Source organism: Onychostruthus taczanowskii, unplaced genomic scaffold (genome assembly GCF_017590055.1).
Source record: "Onychostruthus taczanowskii isolate IOZ18803 unplaced genomic scaffold, ASM1759005v1 scaffold14, whole genome shotgun sequence".
NCBI classification, from domain to species: Eukaryota; Metazoa; Chordata; class Aves; order Passeriformes; family Passeridae; genus Onychostruthus; species Onychostruthus taczanowskii.
Window position 1 is genome coordinate 14,816,637 of NW_024498573.1, and position 17,664 is coordinate 14,834,300.

The 17,664-nt window shown below is 38.3% G+C and overlaps 2 protein-coding genes across 2 annotated transcripts in view; one reads left to right on the forward strand and one right to left on the reverse strand.

Moving 5' to 3' along the window:
* DOCK2 (dedicator of cytokinesis 2) overlaps positions 1–17,664 on the forward strand; it is a 157,534-nt gene that overhangs the window by 62,821 nt on the left and 77,049 nt on the right. The window lies entirely within an intron of this gene.
* On the reverse strand, positions 6,179–13,666 carry INSYN2B (inhibitory synaptic factor family member 2B). Its single transcript, XM_041397570.1, has 3 exons — positions 12,300–13,666; positions 9,768–9,842; positions 6,179–6,365 (listed from the first exon to the last, which is right to left on the reverse strand). Exons 1-3 carry the CDS (start codon positions 13,664–13,666, stop codon positions 6,179–6,181), a joined length of 1,629 nt encoding a protein of 542 aa, XP_041253504.1.

Consider the following 17,664-nt stretch of genomic DNA (forward strand, 5'->3'; position numbering starts at 1 on the left):
TGAGTTCCTCAGAGGAAATATTTGCCAATGGGTGCTTTGAACTCCCTGGTGGTACATCTGCAGGTTTGAGACATCTCTGTAGCTGTTTATCTGAACTCCAGGCTGTTGCTGTTCATGTGGAACCCACGAGCACAGGAGGAAATGGTTTGAAACGAAGACCAGTGACCCTTACTGGGGGTCTCTAGAGAGTTGGAAATGTTTTCTGTACAAGGACAGCATGATATGAGTGTTGTGCATGACCTAACCAGCCTGTTAAGGAGTACTTCTGGACACCATAAACAGCACATGAAAAAGTACAATGAAGCTGTTTTAATCCTGCATAAAAGATCCATTAGGAAACAAGCTGGTTACAGTAAATTGAAATGGCTTGGAAAATCTGTTTCTTTTTTTCTTCCTCCCATCTACTGTAATTTCTTCAGCTGTTTTAACCTGAAAATAACAAATTCAGTGTGCAATTTGAAATGCCATTCTCTTGCTTCAAGTTTTGTTCACGAGCACCTCTGCATATGTGTGTATTGGGCATTTTAGAGGTTTTTCAGAGGGGTTTTCCAATAAATTGCTACATTTTCTACAGCTGAAGCAGCACTTCTTAACAGAATAGCCTTTCACATGCAAATACATTGTTTTTACTGAGCAAAAGTCCTTTGTATTCAGAAAGAACTGGCAAAAGCTTTTTCCATCCTCTGTGTGCTACTTTAGTTCACCAAGTTAATTTTCAGGTTTGCTTTAGCACTTTTGAGTCAATCTTGCTGTGAAATCCTGAATGCTTGATCTTTTCAAAATTAAGCAAATAGTCAAGAATTATGTCCTGGAGAATGCTTAGATGAATTCAAGTTGCTGAAATTGTGGGGAATTCTGCAAGGACAGGTGGGACATGTGGAGTTTCTGCAACCGGCCTGCGTAGCTGAGGTTATACAGGTACAAGTGGCATTGCAAATGGGGCTAAATCTATCACTGCCAGGAGGCCGTTCTTTAGATTTTAAATCCGTTAGTGTATTTGTGACTATTGCAAATGTTTTTATGAACTTCTGTAGTGTCATTTACTGTAACTTGAAAATGCTGTGGAAAATAATGCAAACCCTGATTTATACTGATAAGAACAATGGTGACAATTTACAGCACCTGTAATTTCTTGAAAGTTTGAATGCCTTGCACCTGACAGGTAACTGGATTTGGTTTACCTGAGAGGTTTTGGTTTTTTTTTTTTGCTTTCTGACAGGGATAAGCAGGTTAGTTTTCATATTCAGGAGTTCTTCTCACACTCTTCTTGCTTGTTGGCAGAGATCTGGGTTTACAGTTGCCTGGATCTTTTCATGCTGTGATGCCAGTTGAAGGGAAAGGGAAAGCGAGGTTCTGCCTTGGGCTTAGCTGGTAAGTGCCTGCTGGGAGCTGTGCTCATGTAATTACTGAGAAAAGTCAGGCTCATAAAGAAATAATCTCCCCAGGAGAAGGAGGTGGTGGTGGAAAGGTAATTTGGCTCTCTGCAGCTACTGCAGGGTAGACTTAGTTAAATGCCATTCTTGCCTTCAGTGTGGTGTTTTAGCAGCTGAAGGCTTTAACAGCTTCTTCGTTGTTTTCACTCTTAAAACCCCACAAAACCTTGACTGTTTGCAGTTGTAGAAGTGCATCTACACTTCCATGAAGAGGGACAAGTTTATTGTTTGAAACTAGCTATTCAAGCTTTACCTTGAATATTTAATGAGAGTTAGACTTTTAGATAAAGGTCATTGTCATGCAGTGAAGTCCTCCTACAGAAATTACAGAAGCCAAATTTCTAAACCACGTAGAACACAGAAATACTTGGTTTTCAGTCTTGGCCTGGTTAGGTAAATAGAAATATCATAAATCCACCACATGCACCTTAAAGGTTTCCTTTAGGACTTCCAAACTTGGTTTTGCTCCTAATATCAGTTTAACATGATGAAGTAAGTGTAGCTATGCTAAAACATCTAGAGATGTTTTTAGACGGTGTTTATATATAACATTGTACAAATAAAAACTTTACCCAGAAGGAATCTGTGAACTCTGTTAAGCAAAGCTACTCTAGAGCAGATAAAGACCACAGGAACTGTTTGCAGGGCTGCCATGGTTTGAGAATTTGATATGTTCAAATATACTCATGGTCTAGCTAAAAGCTACAGCTTTTTTGTTTGGTATTCAAATTGACATCCTTGCTCTTCCTGGAAATGCTGCAGAATGATTCCACGACATGCCTGTTAAGTTTTCCATTCATTTTTCTTTTCCTGAACAGATGTTCCCTTCCTTGGCAGTCTAAACATTGTTTATTATTAATTGACTCCTGAAACCTAATAAAAATATCTCATTTTATTGCAAAAGATAACATCACATTTAAAGGGCCTAGAAATGTACAAAACATACATTAGAGATCAAGTGCCATTAGGAAGACGTTGTGTGTCTGTGCTGGCAGAATTATGATAGTGCACAGAACCATCAGAAGCCCTACATGAACTGCTGTTACTGGAGACAAATCAGTATTTTATTCATACATTTTTAATTTTTAAAGAAGGTAAGTTTAACTCCATAAAACAACAATTTCAAATACAGTAATTTTGGAATATACTGCATTCTGTGCAATGTTTTATATATAGCATATATAATTTAAATATATATTTCTCAGAAACTCACAATATTTTTGTAATCAAGTGCCATCGAGTAGCTGTGGTTTGGGTTTTTGGTGGGATTTTTTGACAACTTATGGGGGGTTTGTGTTGTTTATTTTAAATTTTATTTAGGAATGTGTTTGTATTTCTAACATTTCTTTCCTCCTCTGGGAGCTGGTTTTAGGGATTATGCTGTTATTTTGTAAACCAGACAAGTTTTTTGTAGCCAGTACTTTTATATTCCAACAGTCTACCAATTTCTACTGCTCTTCCAATCTTTACACTATGAATTGTGTAGTGTGTATCTGGTACTTTTTTATTTCCTATAGGAATTAATAATTAGTTAATAAAATAATTTCAAATATTAAAAAATAAAAAACCCAATGCTTTCCTATCATATTTTCATATAGCCAAGATTCTCCAGTTATGTGTTACAAAGCTTTAAATTTTATTTTTTGTTGCTAAGATATGCACATTTTAAAATCCAAACAAGACAGAATCTAAGCAGCATTGGCCTGTTCCTGTATCCACCACTGACACCTCCTCACCACCTTCTAGTGGGACAAAACCATTTTGTTCCAATGTTCTCTCTCAAGTTTGATGTAGAAAACCTTTTGAGTGTCAAGCACCGTGGGGATGGCTGGGGGTAAAAACTTCTTGCAGCCTTCCTGAAGGCAAGTGCTTCCACAGCACTGAAATTCCTTATTTCTGTCCAGGAAAACAGATGCTCAGCTTGAGGGGTGTTTGAACACTCTGGGGAGGCTGAGAGAGAAGTGGATGTTCCTGCAGGGCTGGGGCTTGGCTGGCCGGGAAACCTCCCGAGCTTCCCTGCTCCTCTGGGGGCACAGGTCACACAGAGAATTTCACATCCACACCTGCATGCTCCAGACTTTACTGACTGAGAGGAATCAAAAACCACCAACTCAGGAATCTGGAAAACAGAAGCTAATTGTGATTGGGATGTTAAGGATTAAAGTTTGGTTATGGTTCTGAATCTCATCAAGCTCAGATGTTAAAATATGAAACCTGTAAGCACTTAAATCAGAATTTTTCAGATTTTTGAGTATTGACGTTTCTTCAGGTCATAAGAAAGACTTAGAGCCTTACTTTTAACCACCTTTGGCTGGACTTTGTTAAACTAAAAAGAGTCTTTCTGTTTTGCACAGTACTCCTGACCCCAGGAATTGATTGGTGCTATGTGGTGAACCAAGGGGATGTGGTTTGTTTAAATTAAATTATCTGGATCCTTTGAAAATAAATTGAAAGCACCATATGCATTATGTGGGCAAACCCAAAATCAGACAGCTTAAAATGAGCACTTTTTGTGCTTGTCAACAAAAAGAAAGGCAAAAGGATGGCTTTTTTATCATAAATTAGTAAAAATGGGTTCAATACAGAAAAAAAACTTGCTGTTTTTACTTGTGTTAAAACTCTTGGTGTTGCTTATTATTATACTTTACCACAGGGGATATTGGTCTTAAAGTATTATTTTAATGCACAAGAATAATTTATACACGAATAAATCCTTCACTGCATCAATTATAAATACTAAAGCAAGAAAGGAATGCTGTTGGCACAGCAGCACAAGCAGTGCATGTACTTGAGTGTAACACAGTGATGTGTTCTGATGGAGTCATTTAATTCTTACCTTTTTTATAACCACAACCTATTATTCAGGAGCTTTTCTGTCTCACTAAAGGCATCTAAAGACATTAGTAAAAAAATAATTTCCTTCTGAAAAACCTCTACAATAACAACAGTTTTGTTCCTGTCATTTCTGTACTAACAGAAATTAACATGGAAATGGTTTTTAAGTGTCACTCCTTTAGAATTTTGATAAATTAAGCCATGGCATATTGCAAATTTTCTTCTTAAAGATTCGTTTTATAAAGAAATTAGTTCCTCCAGACAAAATTCTTCTGTGCAAAATTCTTTTTAATGTATTTTCAAATGTGCAATTAACCCTAGGAATTCAAGGAACACAGAAGTGTACAAAAAGTGTACAGACATTTAAAACTAACATTGCACAATTAATACAGAATTACTTAGAAAAATAAGATGCAGAGATTAATCTATGAATACCCTGAACCAGGGCCACTTCTAAGAAAAGGTCTGCAGTACATTCCACTCGACTTGCTTTGGAAAACCTATTCCCCCCTGCCCCCATATGAAAGGTGACCATGTTTTCATGAGTAAAATAATGGGATCACCAATCATAAATTGGGTTCCATTGGCACACCCTGTGCTAATGGCACCTTGAGTATTTTTGGAGGAAAGAAGTAGCTGCATTGACATTTGATAAAATCTTTTCAGCATATATATATTTTTTTTGTGCAATACAGATCAGTCACTAAATATTATTTTTATGTTCCATTTTTTATCATATATTAATTTACATCTTAAGGCAAAAAAAAAAAAAAAATCTGGGGATATTTTGGTACAGCAATAGAGGTCTTAAATGGATAAACTGGGCAAATGATTCAGTAAGACAGTAGCCAAAATAGTAATTCCTCTTTATGCAGCAATTGGGTGAATACCTCTGTACTTTTAGGCTTCCAGGTGTATGAAAGAAATCAACTCACACCACCAGGATGGCTGTGGCTGCAGCGTGGAAGATGAGAGGCAATGAGAATTGGGTTTGTTCAGTCCTTTAGAAGTGAAGATGTAGGAGAGAGGTCTCGTTATCCATGTAGCTCTGCCTGCAGGTGCACTTGGACAGAGCAAGGTGTGATGGGCACAACCAGAATGCAGGAAACTCAGACTGGGTGTTAGGAAAAGCTGGAACAGCCTTCCCCAAGGAGCTGAGGATTCTTGTCCTAGGAGATACTCACAACTCAAATTCACTGAACTGGACCTTGCTTGAGCAGGGGTTTAAGACAAGAGTTACTGTGACATTCTCTGGTTTTACAACTCCCCAGTTCTTTTCAGAGAAGTCCATTAAATTACTTCTAAATGGTGGCTTTTTATAACAAACAAAGAAAAGGATGAAGTTAAAACTTAACCAGAAATTCTTTTGTTTGTTGTTTAATATGACAGCAACAAAAAATATTTCAGTGGGGATGTGAAATAATTATAATTGTCTCCTTTGAGGAGAGATTTGTTTGAACAATTTAGGTTTCCCTGAATTTGTTCTTGATAATGTGGTTTGTTCAAAGCTGGATGAAGATTTTTCCTTTTAGTTGATGTTGCTTATAAATGTGAAATAAAAGCTGTGTGACATGCTTAGCTTTGTCTACCATTGCTTTTTAAAGTAGAGATTTGAACCTTGTTATTTTTGGAAAGTTGAAAAAAAGGTCTTTACAAAGCATATGAAAGTGTCCTTGGAAAAAAAAGAGAACTTCCTTTTCAAAGAATCCATTTATTTTCTTGAAAATAGTATCTTCATGCACCTTTGTTCAGTGAGCTAATTTAATTAAATTCAATTGTTTTGATTTTTCAGATACTCTAATTAAACATTCTTAACCTCTGTGATTTCATAACAGCACATTTTCAGGTGTGTGCTCTCAAGCTCTTTCTGTTTCAGTGTCTTTTGAAATGTAAAAGGATGCATGAGGAAGTCAAATCCACCAGAAGCATTTTCTTTTCACCTTTTTTGTCTTTCTCCTTAAGTCCTTTTTCTCGGGAGCTGGAGGATCAGGTGGTGGCTTCTGAGGTGAAGCTGAAGCTGGATTTTGCTCTGCATTGTCCAGTGTTTTCAAAATTTGATGAAATCGTCCTTCTTGTTGTCTGAAGTCATATTCTACACTATGGGGAAAAATTGAGAGATCTATGCTAGTAAGTGAGAATTTCTCCTTTTAAAGAACAGGTCAAAGGCTGCTTCCCTCATCAGAATAACTTAGTGCTATTCAGTGATACAGCCTGGGGTACACACAAGGGGTTGAGGGGTTGCTCCTTTGAAAATAAGTTAATATCTTTTTTTTTTCTTTGAGTGAAAAATGTTACTTTAAGTGAGTAAAGAATTCCAACATTGTGCCCAAAGCAATGGGACAAAAATGAAAATGTACCAGGATGACCTTTCAGTACATTTTATTCAAAGGTCAGATTTTGATCCTGTTAATCTAAAAGTCATGTGCTTGTAATTAAAAACTCTCACATGCTTAACTTTGTTAAATGTGGATGTCTCCCACTAGGACACAGGCTAGGAACAAAAATATATGAAATTAAACAGTATGTAAGTCTTTGAGATAAGTGGTGTTAGTTAAGAGGGAAGTAGCACTCATTTCCTCAGTTGAAAGCCCTAATTATTACTGATGTCAAACAAGAGCCAAGACGTTAATTAGATAAGAGCAGATGAGTGCATAGAAATAAATGTGAGGTTCAAAAGTGTCAGTGTGGACAGAGACTAAGCAGTATTGTGTGTACTTTCCTTTTTTCAATCATCTCTTCTGGGCAGGAGAGTGAGCTGTATCAGCTGTGTCTGCTGTGAAGGCTTTAGGGGAGAGTGGAAATGTTGTATTTGCCATGATGGGAGGAAAAGAGCATCATGTAAGGTGGTTGGAATCAGCTTCAAGGCCCTGAAGCTGATTTTGACACAGATCAGAAGACATTTGTAAAGTTAGTAAATGTGCAAATCTTTAAAACTTTAAATTGTACTTTTATATATAATCTATAAACATCATTAAGTAGTATGTTGAAATTAACTAGAAGATTGTTTCCCTTAATTCATGTGTCTTGGGGTTTTTCATGAAATAATATCACTCAACAGGTGAAAACAAAGTAGGAGGATGATTTTCATTTAGAAAAAAGTAGAAGGATTTATTGAACAAGAAGCAATGCATAATAAATACTTAAAAAGCAGAAATAAGTGCTATAAAATCAATGCCTCTTGTATTTTATCAGCTTATTACTAAAACTGCAACTTGATACCTTTCAATATTCAAAGACCAAGGGTGCTGGAGAACAAAATGTTGGGTTTATAGAATACGTAAGGGTAGGATATTCTCATGTTCTTTTTCCTCCACTCTTCTTCAGAGTTTTTACTTTGATTTTGGAGTTCTCATCTCCAGAGGCAAGAGGTCAATTCAGTCTTCATTTAATACTGCCCATGATAACTGGTTTGGGTTGCTACTTGCATTTGTTTATTACAATACAAACATTTCTATTACATGACCTGGATGGAAAATCCCAAGCCTGGAATCCCTGCTGGGTAGTTAATAAAGCCAAATTTACAGTCACTGTTAGGCTGAAAAGCTCTTTATTACTTTAGTGATCAGTGTAATCCACAGGGGGATTTCTGTGAGATTCATGCATTGTTTGACTCAGGGATTGTGTGATAAAGATGGATCAGTGACAGCAACCCAGCACTCTGCATGTGCAGGGCTGCAGCAGTGAGGAGTGAGGCTCTTTAGGAGCAGGAAAACTGGGGGCAAGATGAAACACTTGATGTTAATCACAGCTGGGATGCTATCTTAGGGAAAAATACTTGCATGGACATTTCAGGCCACATAAAACACAGGAATTACATGTGTTTGTCTGGAGCAAACACTGACAACAATTGCTTCTTTCAGAATATTGTCTGATGAACTTCAGATATTAGTCACTCAGAATGCTTTTCATAACCACACCCTGTGGAACACCTCTGTAAATCAAAAACTCTTGTTTCCTCTTTGTCTCTTAAAAATAGAAACTTTTTAGAGCACCTGTGTTCTGCACATGTTCTATTAATCATTGCAGTGTGAGCCTCCAGGCACCATTACTGCTGCAAACTACCTGGTAAATCAAAAAGGCCCCTGAGTTTTTTCTTACTTTCTCTGTTCTTTCCTTTGAATGATGGTGCTTGCTGTTCAAGATCTATCTTGCATTGAAACCATGTAAACTTAAAAACACGGGGTGTTTTTGCAAAGAGAGAAGGCAAGGTGGTCTGTATATAAATTCTAGGGAGTGACCTGTTCATGTCTAGGCCCATAAAACACACAAAGATTGTTTGTTCAGAGACCATGATCAAGTAAAGGAAATCCCTTTTTTCTTTTTTTTTATGGATACAGTCTGTGCTCTTGGATAAGTTGTGTAACTTCCCAGGGTATCCAGGGGGCTACGAAGAAGACCTACAGCTTTGTCTCAGAGGAGTTGTGTGTTTAATTTGTGACATGTTAATTAGTTGGAAAGTTCATTAGCAGAGGTTTAGGACATCAGTATAGGACTGAGTTGCATGTTGGACAATAGGTTCCAGTGCTATGTCTAGTTCATTAAGCTCTTTACTAAATTTGGTTCATGCAGAACGTGCAGTGTGAAAAACACTTCCATGTGAGTATTTTCTATTAATTATTTCCATTAAAGTTATAGTGATTACAAACTGCTGGAGATAATGGTCTGCCGTGTTCTTCGGAAGGAAGGAAAAGCTTTCAGCCTCAAGGAGAAATTCTCTTACTCTTTATTTTTGTAAATGTAATCAAGTAACCTGTGTGGGGGGTTTCTGCCTTGTAACTGAGCTTGCAGAGATTGGATAATGTCTTTATAAATTCCCTTGCTGAGTGCACAAGGTACAGGTGCAGCACAAGCAAGACTTTGTGTCTGCTGGCTTTGGGGTTGATGTCTGGACAGATGAAGGCTCTTAAGAGTGTGTTTGTACAGACAGAGCATTTGAAACATGTGCAGCTCCCAGAACACAGCCCTGAAATCTTTCTGGCCATAAGAGTTTAGCATAAACTGCACTTTAAATCTGAAGTAGTCTAGACTCAAATTGCACTTTCTGAAATTAATAACAATGGAGGAATTTTGGGTTTGTTTTGAAGGTTAGCATGAACTGTAGCTGTAGCCCACTGGCATTCAGAGAATTAAGTGTTTATCTTTTCCAAGATCTAAAATTATTACAGAAACCCTAGCTTCAAAAATGTACCACACAGAGGAATTCCATCATCAGAAATGGCATCACAGGTCTTCAAAGCATGCCAGTAATAACACTGTGAAACTTTAGAGGGAAGTTCCTGTTTGAATTCTCCCAAGTCCAGTCCCCCTTTCCTTTCAGCTACCACCACTGTGAATTATTTTCTACTTGGGGAACAAACCAAGCACCTCATACAAGCCACTTGGTCTTTTCTTAAAAACTGGGTGAGTCACAGTTGAGACATTTTACAGGTGTGAGCAAAGCAGTGTTTTGTGCAGCTGGGGGTGTCCAGGCAGGACAGGACTGAGGGGGGAGCAGGGTACCTGTAGATGATGCACGCCGTGTTCTGGCAGGTGCTGCAGTTGTTGAGGTCCTGCCCAGTGTGGTAGAAGTTCCTCCTGGAACAGACAGCAGCTCATGAGATGTGGAGTTACAGACACAATAACAGAGCTCTGAGCCGTTTATGAACAAAAGCCATTCTGTTCACCACTTCTGTTAGCTCTACTAAAAATTCTAGTATCAAATTCTAAGCTGGAAGGTTTCTTTAAACACACACAAACCCTGTGAGCCTTGTCCTGACCTCTCCCACCTCATGCTGTTAAGGGTTCTGGTTGTTGGTTCTGGTATGAATACTTGTTATGAAAACACTTAGACATGAGACTGCTTCTAACAAACACACTTTCAAGTATTTGAAAATCCATGCAATTTGCTGAAACAGTCTGATCTCTGCCCTTATGCTTTCTAGTCTTCCCTTTTCATGTTTCCTTATTTGAGTAAAACCAAGTCAGATTTTTACTGCTGCTAAGTTAAAAATTTGTAGCATTGAGAAAAAAAGAAAAGTAAGTTTTAACACCAACTAGAGCTGAAATACTTTTATGATGGAGAGGCCTGCATTAGAAACAGGTTGAGATTGGTGGCTCGTTATGTCTGAAGAAAGTGTAACACTTATATTTAACAAGTTTTATTTGAACTGGGGGAGATCAGTTAATACCAAAATGATTTTCTGATTGTTTTGGGAAAAATGGGAGTTCTTCATGTGTGTTGTTGTGCTATCAATAAAAACAGCTGGAACATTTAGTGTTACTGTGAGGTGAATCTGCCAAGGTGGATTGAAGCTTCTCATTGAATCTCAGAGTGACATTTCAAAATATTTGACAATTTTTTTTCTTTTCAACCATGTGGTAACTGAACGGAAATAGATTATAAATATTGCTGGATAATCTGACCATGCTTCACTGCAAATTAGTCTTTGCTATGGGCAGATTCACAAAGGTAATTGAAACTTAGGTTCTCCCCTAGAGAGCTGCATGCAGGGAAGGAGTGGCTGTTCTTCTCTGTCCCTTCCTGTGGAACCTCAGTCAGGCGGTGTCTGGATGAAGATAACAGAAAAATGACTGCTTAGGCTTGAGACATACTTGGATCCCTGCCTCCAATCCTGCCTCTAACCTGAATTTTTGGATTGGAGTGTTGTAAATGTTTTTTGCATTTTTGCTGTTAGTCTGTCTACAAGGATTTTGTCTCTTGTGTTTAGGCTGTTACAAATTTGGTGCAAGAAAATCATAAGGAATAAGCCTCTGAGAAAGGCTATGTAACACTGAGGGAGGAGCTGAACTGTATGGGGAAAATGTTAGATAGAACAAGAATTTATGTGGGCACAGTGGAAGCTAAGGAAAGTATTTTCTTGCTAACAACCAGATGGACATTACCAATTAATGTTTCCAGATTAAAAAAGGTAGCATATCTGGAGTAAAGCACTAACCTGATTTATATAGTTTTAAATTTTTTATGAGTGTAAATTCTTATTTGAATTGTGAATTAGAATGTTAATTCAACAGAAATACAAGTTAACTTCAATTTCGAGCTAAAATACTAAAATACCTGCACAAAACTCTCAGTGCAGCCTCCTTGTGATGTCTGCACAGTTTGTGGACATGTGGAATATTACCTGATTTGGTCATTATTGTTATCAGTAAATACAGCTGATACACATGATCCAATTTTAGAATTAAGAGTGCAGTTTTGCATGCATAAGTGATTTATCTACATGCATGAGATGCCTATGCTAGATATTAAATTTATGGTAGCATAGTCTCTTCATGTTCTTTTTTCTTTAAAAAATGAAATGGAACCTTTATCCCCGTGCTTTGTTTCTGAGTTTTTCAAAGCTGTTTGAAGGATATACTACTTTACAACAAAACAGAACTTTAAAGTGTGTCCTAGAAGCAACTACTAAGAGATGCTGTTGGTAGTTTGGAAAGTTCTATTAAAATATTCTGAAACCTGTTTTGACCATAAAAATAGTAAAAATTCTATTTTAACTTTGTCCCGTCTTTAGATGTTAGTTGCATTTACAGTATTATTATTATTTATAATGCACAATAGTGCATGAATACTGCTTGTAGCCTTGGCAGTCTGTGTCACCATAGTGACAATAAATACAGGGGTTTTTACATCGTTAGGGGGTGAGAAGGGAGCCACTCTGAAACCTGAGAGTCTGAAACCCTGAGTCAGAGCTCTTGCTGACAGCCTTCACATGCTCTGTCCTTAGCTCTCAGTCTGGCTCTGTGTGTGTCTGACCTTGCCACGCGTTCACACCCTAAATCTAAATAAAAAAGGAGTTGTTAAGCTGGGTCTTGCACTGGATTTTGTAAAGGCAGTGTCAGCTAAAGCCAAACTATAAAGGGACTTGCTTCTCTACTGAGGCCCAAACATCATAAAAAGGGTGTAAGATACATTTTTTGCAAACTCATCTTTAAATATCAGAAGAGCTGTGTTTTTCAGTAGCAAAGGTTAAAAGAATGCTAGCATCTACTTTACACTTCTAATGAATTACTGATATTAAAAATGAACCATACCCTTCACTGAGGGCTCTGGATTTTTCCAGGTCTTGGATTACATTCAAAAGAACTTTAATCTTCTCCTGGTTGGACTGCAAGGATTCCTCTACAGACTGCAGCCTGCCTTGTAGGGCACAGAGTTCTCCATGTGCCAAGTGAATTTGATTTACTTCATTAATCTCTTCGTTGCTTTGTGGGTTTATTTCATTCCTTGGCGGATAAGACTTTATGTGAAATCCTTCTGAGCAGCTGTTACACTGGGAAACCTCTGACTGGGTGCAATTGTTGTGGATTTCAGTGTTACACGGGTTGGATGCATTGCTGCTGGGCAGTGACACTGGGGGGCAATCATCACTTGGGAATGTCACACAGCTGGAACCTGGCTTGTGCTCTCCTGCCTGGTGACAGTCTCTGAGGAAACAAGGAGATGAGCTGTGATTTGATGGGGGTGACAGTGGAGTAGTTTCCTTACTGCTGGCATCTTTGCTGGCTGCAGGTGGCTCAGGATCGCTTTCCTGCACCTCAGGAGCAGCAGAGTGGGGGTTACATTCACTGCAGTTCCCAGAATTGCTCAGGCAAGGCTCTGCCCTGTCAGAATCAGATGACAGCGTGCTGTTTGCATGACTTTCGTGGCTGTTGGTGACGGTAGAAGAATGCAGTGAATTACTTGAAGCTGTGGTTGTGTCTGGTGCATCCAGGGGAACGTTTCTGTCTTGTGGGAAACCCACATGAATGTATTCAGGCACCTGTGTAGACGCAGTTGTCTTGTCTGACACTGAGAAATCCCCCGAGCACTTCGGTCCATTGCTTTGTGCTTTTGCTGGCCTTTGACCCAAGCCCACCTCACTATTCCTGCATCCATCCTCCAAGTGATGACTTATCCTCAAGTAGCAGAGCTCTGAGGACAGAATGTCTGGTTCACAAAGGTTGCCATTTACCTGGATAGAGTTTGCAGGCTCTGCTGGCATTTCTGTCAGTGATTTGCTTACTGTCAGCTTTTTCCTTTTAAAAACAGGGAAGTGTTTCCTGAGGCTGGGAGAAGTTTGTATGGCAATATTCCGAAGCCCCTTGTGAGCCCTTGGAAAAGTTGGAGACTGAGTTAGCAAAAAATTGTGATCCCTAAATATTTCTGTTTTGCCAGTAGTGAGTGCTGTGTCTCGGGCAGGATTAGCCTCCAGCTCTGCCCGGGTGCTGACACCATCATCCTTGAAGCGGACCTGCTGGGATTTGCTCCTGCGGTGCTGGGGGGGCCTCATGAAATCTGCTGAGTCCAGACTGTTCCTTTTCAGTAGCACTGGTCGCATTTTCATGTTTTGCTGGGCCACTGAATCACAGTTTAAAGTCTGTAAGTAACGTGTTTCCTTGCGACCCATTTCATTTGACATCTGACCTGTATGTTAATGTTGTTCCTAAGATACAAATTAACACCTTACTCCTGGAGCTTATCATTCTTCTCCTTGTTATTATGTATGTTTTCAACTGGCATGTTCTCTTTAGGGATCCTCTTTCAAATTTAATTGCAATTAGACCAAAACTAAGATAAATTAAATATAAAATTTAAGCAAAGATTTCTTGTAGCTTGGGAATGCAGAAATCCTTTTACCTGCAGCTAACATGGTCTTTGTATTATAAAATTGCAGCAGGCTGTTTCAGTGAGCTAATTTAAAGGTAAGGTTGAGTCTATGGCTTTCCTGGAGGCTCTCATGTGACAGCAGCTCTCCATTAGGGATCCAGCTTTTTTTTTTTCTTATGGACCAGTCACATGTGTTTTATTTGCATGTTGTCTAAACAAGCATAATAACTTCTGGGGGCATTTTCATTTCTGATGCATAGTTGTACTGATGGAATATATCCCTTAAAACCGAACTGAATTGCTTTCTTTAGAGATAGTTTTTCTTCCTCAGCCATCTTTTTAATGTCCTGTTGAAACTAATCTTCCCGAAGAGGTAAGGAAAATGTCACCACTTATGATCAACAAAATAGAGCATTCAAAGGGATTCAGTGAGAAAAGTTATTGATGTCTAGCTGCTACTGCCATTCTTGCAAACAGAAGGCAGATCATGTCCAAGGTCATGTCCAAGGGGTTGCCTCAGTTCTGTAAACAAGACAGAGGTCCAGGCTGAATAACCAGAAAAAGCAGAAGAGCAGAAAGCGTTTCCTGAAAGTAAAAAGACAACAGTTGTGGCAGAGCAAAGCGGCAAACGGTGTGATTTCCTGCTGCTGTCTCCCAGGCACTCTCCAACATCTCTGCTTCTGTAACTTTGGCAAGGAGACACTTGTACAAAAACTGAAAAATGTCTTACAATTTTCAAGTGGCTCAAGGTTTTTTCGTGTGAAATACAATGCTCAAAAAATGGATATATATATTTATATAGAACAGATACAAAATATCATAAGCCTGAATCTGGTCCCAAAAGCTGATCTTAAAACTTAAGAAGTTAGATTTGAGAATGGCCACTGAATCCTGTTGTGGATGAAATATCCAAAACTGAACAATACAAATGTGAGTTCTTAATTTGGAGGAAAGTTGAGGTTTGAACAAAAGCCAAATTTTTTTTTTGTTTTTAAAGTTACTAATTTTCAAGTGTTCCGATTTGAGTACAAGATTGCAGCTAAATTCCCAGTACAGTGGTAATTTACTATTAATCCTGTTCCCGGCTAATTCACTGGACATTTCATTAGCCTTACTACTTCCGTTAGCTCAGAAACTTTTATTTAAGCATTGCACAGATTTTACCATATTTAATTTACAATAATTGAGGAGATGGGTGCAGTGGGAAAGATCTTGTTACAGAATATAGCACACCGTTATGCAGCATCATGTAACATTTAGGCACTCTAATATAATTTAAGCAAAGCAATAATGTGATATTACTCTGTTATAAAGTTTTAGAAGAAAATGAGTGTTGGATTATTTCACTGCAGAGAGAAACGTCACATAAGATATTTAGAAAATAAATATGTGCATTAATACCAAATTTTACTTTTGTGATATTCATGAAGTCATGGGAAATCTCTGTGCTGATTGTGCACTGGAAACAAGAATCACAGTAAACAAGTCCAACAGTTTCTGCAAACAACATTCCAGTGCCAAGTTCTGAGTTTTCATTTCACCCACTAATTACCAGAGATTTTAACGGTTCTGTTTGAGAATTTATCCAAATATTGCAGCAGCATTCTCCCCATCACAGCTGCTGTGCTCCAGGCAGATGGACTACTTTAAAAATTATACTTGCCCAATTAAATTCTGAAAGAAGCTTTAGAAAGCTAATCCTTTGTGTTTTAAATAAAAGTAAAAAGCCCTTAAGGGTTTTACGAGAGCTCTCCTTGGGCTGTAGAGGCATTTGAGCTACATTCCTGCATTCTTAATTTGAAAATTGCTATTTTAACTCTGTTGATTTTTAGCTACCTTGTCATCCAATACTCTGGGTTTACTATGAATTGTAATGAACATTTTAGTGCTGTTGTTTATATTAAATCAAGCTGAAAGGAAAAAAAATATATAGCTAGGAATGTCCAAATATTTGGATTGAAAACCCAGACTGGTGAATTTCAATGAGTTATAGGTGTCTGTTCTTGAGTTAACAAATCAGTTCAACATTGCCAATTACTAAGTTTAAATAACATTTTCCCTAGCCCAGCATCTAATTCTTTATTCTTTCCTGACACAGCAATTTTAAGTTCTTGTTTTGCTTATTATTTGACATTGACTGAAGTAGGAAAAATCCTAAGGATCCATTTCATAGAAGTGCTTTCAATGTATTAATTTAACTTATTTCACTCATAAAGAAAATATTAATTCAGTTTTAAATTAATGTCTGGTAGTAATGCTAACACTTTTAGTAGAAGAAATTCACTGGGGTTTAATGTTGCATGGATCCAGCTCTGCAACCTCTTCCTTGTTCTCTGTGTGCTCTGCTCCATGAACTCCCTGGGTTTTTCCAGTCCCTCCATCCCCTGTTGGATAAGAGCCCCAGGAGGTGCTGGATGTTATTTTTAAATGGTGCACATTTCATGCTCCTCTTTTCAATGTTTTGAGTATGTGAATCTGACTGATGTTGCATTTTTTTTCTGTTTGGCTTGGCTGGTACTGTTAAAGAAAATCTTGACTTTTAAGGGCTCTGCATTCTTTGCACACACAATTTTGGTGGTGGTAGTTCCTCTTCAGTGTAAACTTAACCTTGCTCCGCTGAAATTGTACCCCAGGGTGTAACCAGCGAACCCCCTAAAAAACACTCAGGTGCAAAGCCTGCCCCTCCAAACAGCAATAAAACTGCTTTTCCAGTCTGGGGAATGTGGGTCTGAGTTCTGAGAAATGCACACACAGCTTAGTCAGACTGCCAGGCAGAGGAAGTTCGACAAGACATAGACATTTTTCCATAGAATTTTTCTTCCATCTTTCCTGCTTCTGCCTTCTCAATTTCTTCAACGGAGTCAAACATATTTTTTGGTTCATATTTCACTTTAATGGCTGAAGCTGTGGGTAGAGAAGTGCAGTGGTAAGGATAAATGGAGATTACAGGAATTGCATGGAGTGAAAACCATGCAGCAACAAACAGTGGGGATTTTGGAAGAGTGCAGGTGTGTGAGAGTGGTGGTTCTGGGGGTTTTCTGCAGGTTGTGGCAAAAGTTACTTATTTCACATGGTTTTCAAACTTTCAGCTGCAATTGGACACCTTAACTTTTCATTTGACAAGTTGATTTAAAAAATAACTATTTTTCTTATAGTAAAAGTGTGACATATTTTAAAATTTTTGTTTTCCCTTATATATGGTTTAAAACCAATATTTCTTGAAACTAAATGTTTGAACAGAACCTTTTCCATAAATAAAGGAACTAGGTAAAAACTTGTGGGAGCTTTCAAGAGGAAGGTGATTAATCGAATTTGCCTTTCACTTTTGGGCATCCACCCTTGAAATTTCCCAACTCAGTCTATGGCAGTGGGTTGGAACAAGGTGATTTTTAAGGTGCTGTCCAACATAAACTGTTCTGATTCTGTGACAGGTGACAGCTGTAATAACTGTGAGATAATTTATTCCAACTCAACAGTTTTCTGTCATGTCTGATTTGTGGTTTGTCCTGTAGAAAACAGATTTTCCATGGCGAATATTTGATGGACATTTTCAGTTTAGAGAGGCAGCTTGCTGTATTTAATTATGGTTTGTGCTTGATAATAAGCTGCTTTCTAGGTGGGAGATTGTCAGGTTCTAAGAAATCTGTGTGACTCTCACTTTCCCTTCATGTTGCAAATCTTTCCAGGGTTCCTAAACTGTTGCTGGGATCAGAGACTGCATGTGGGGGCTGCTGTGAACTCTGTGCCTGTCAGTGGCTGCAAACAGCCTGGCCACTGCAGAGAGCTCCTTCTATGCAGGTTCAATTTTCA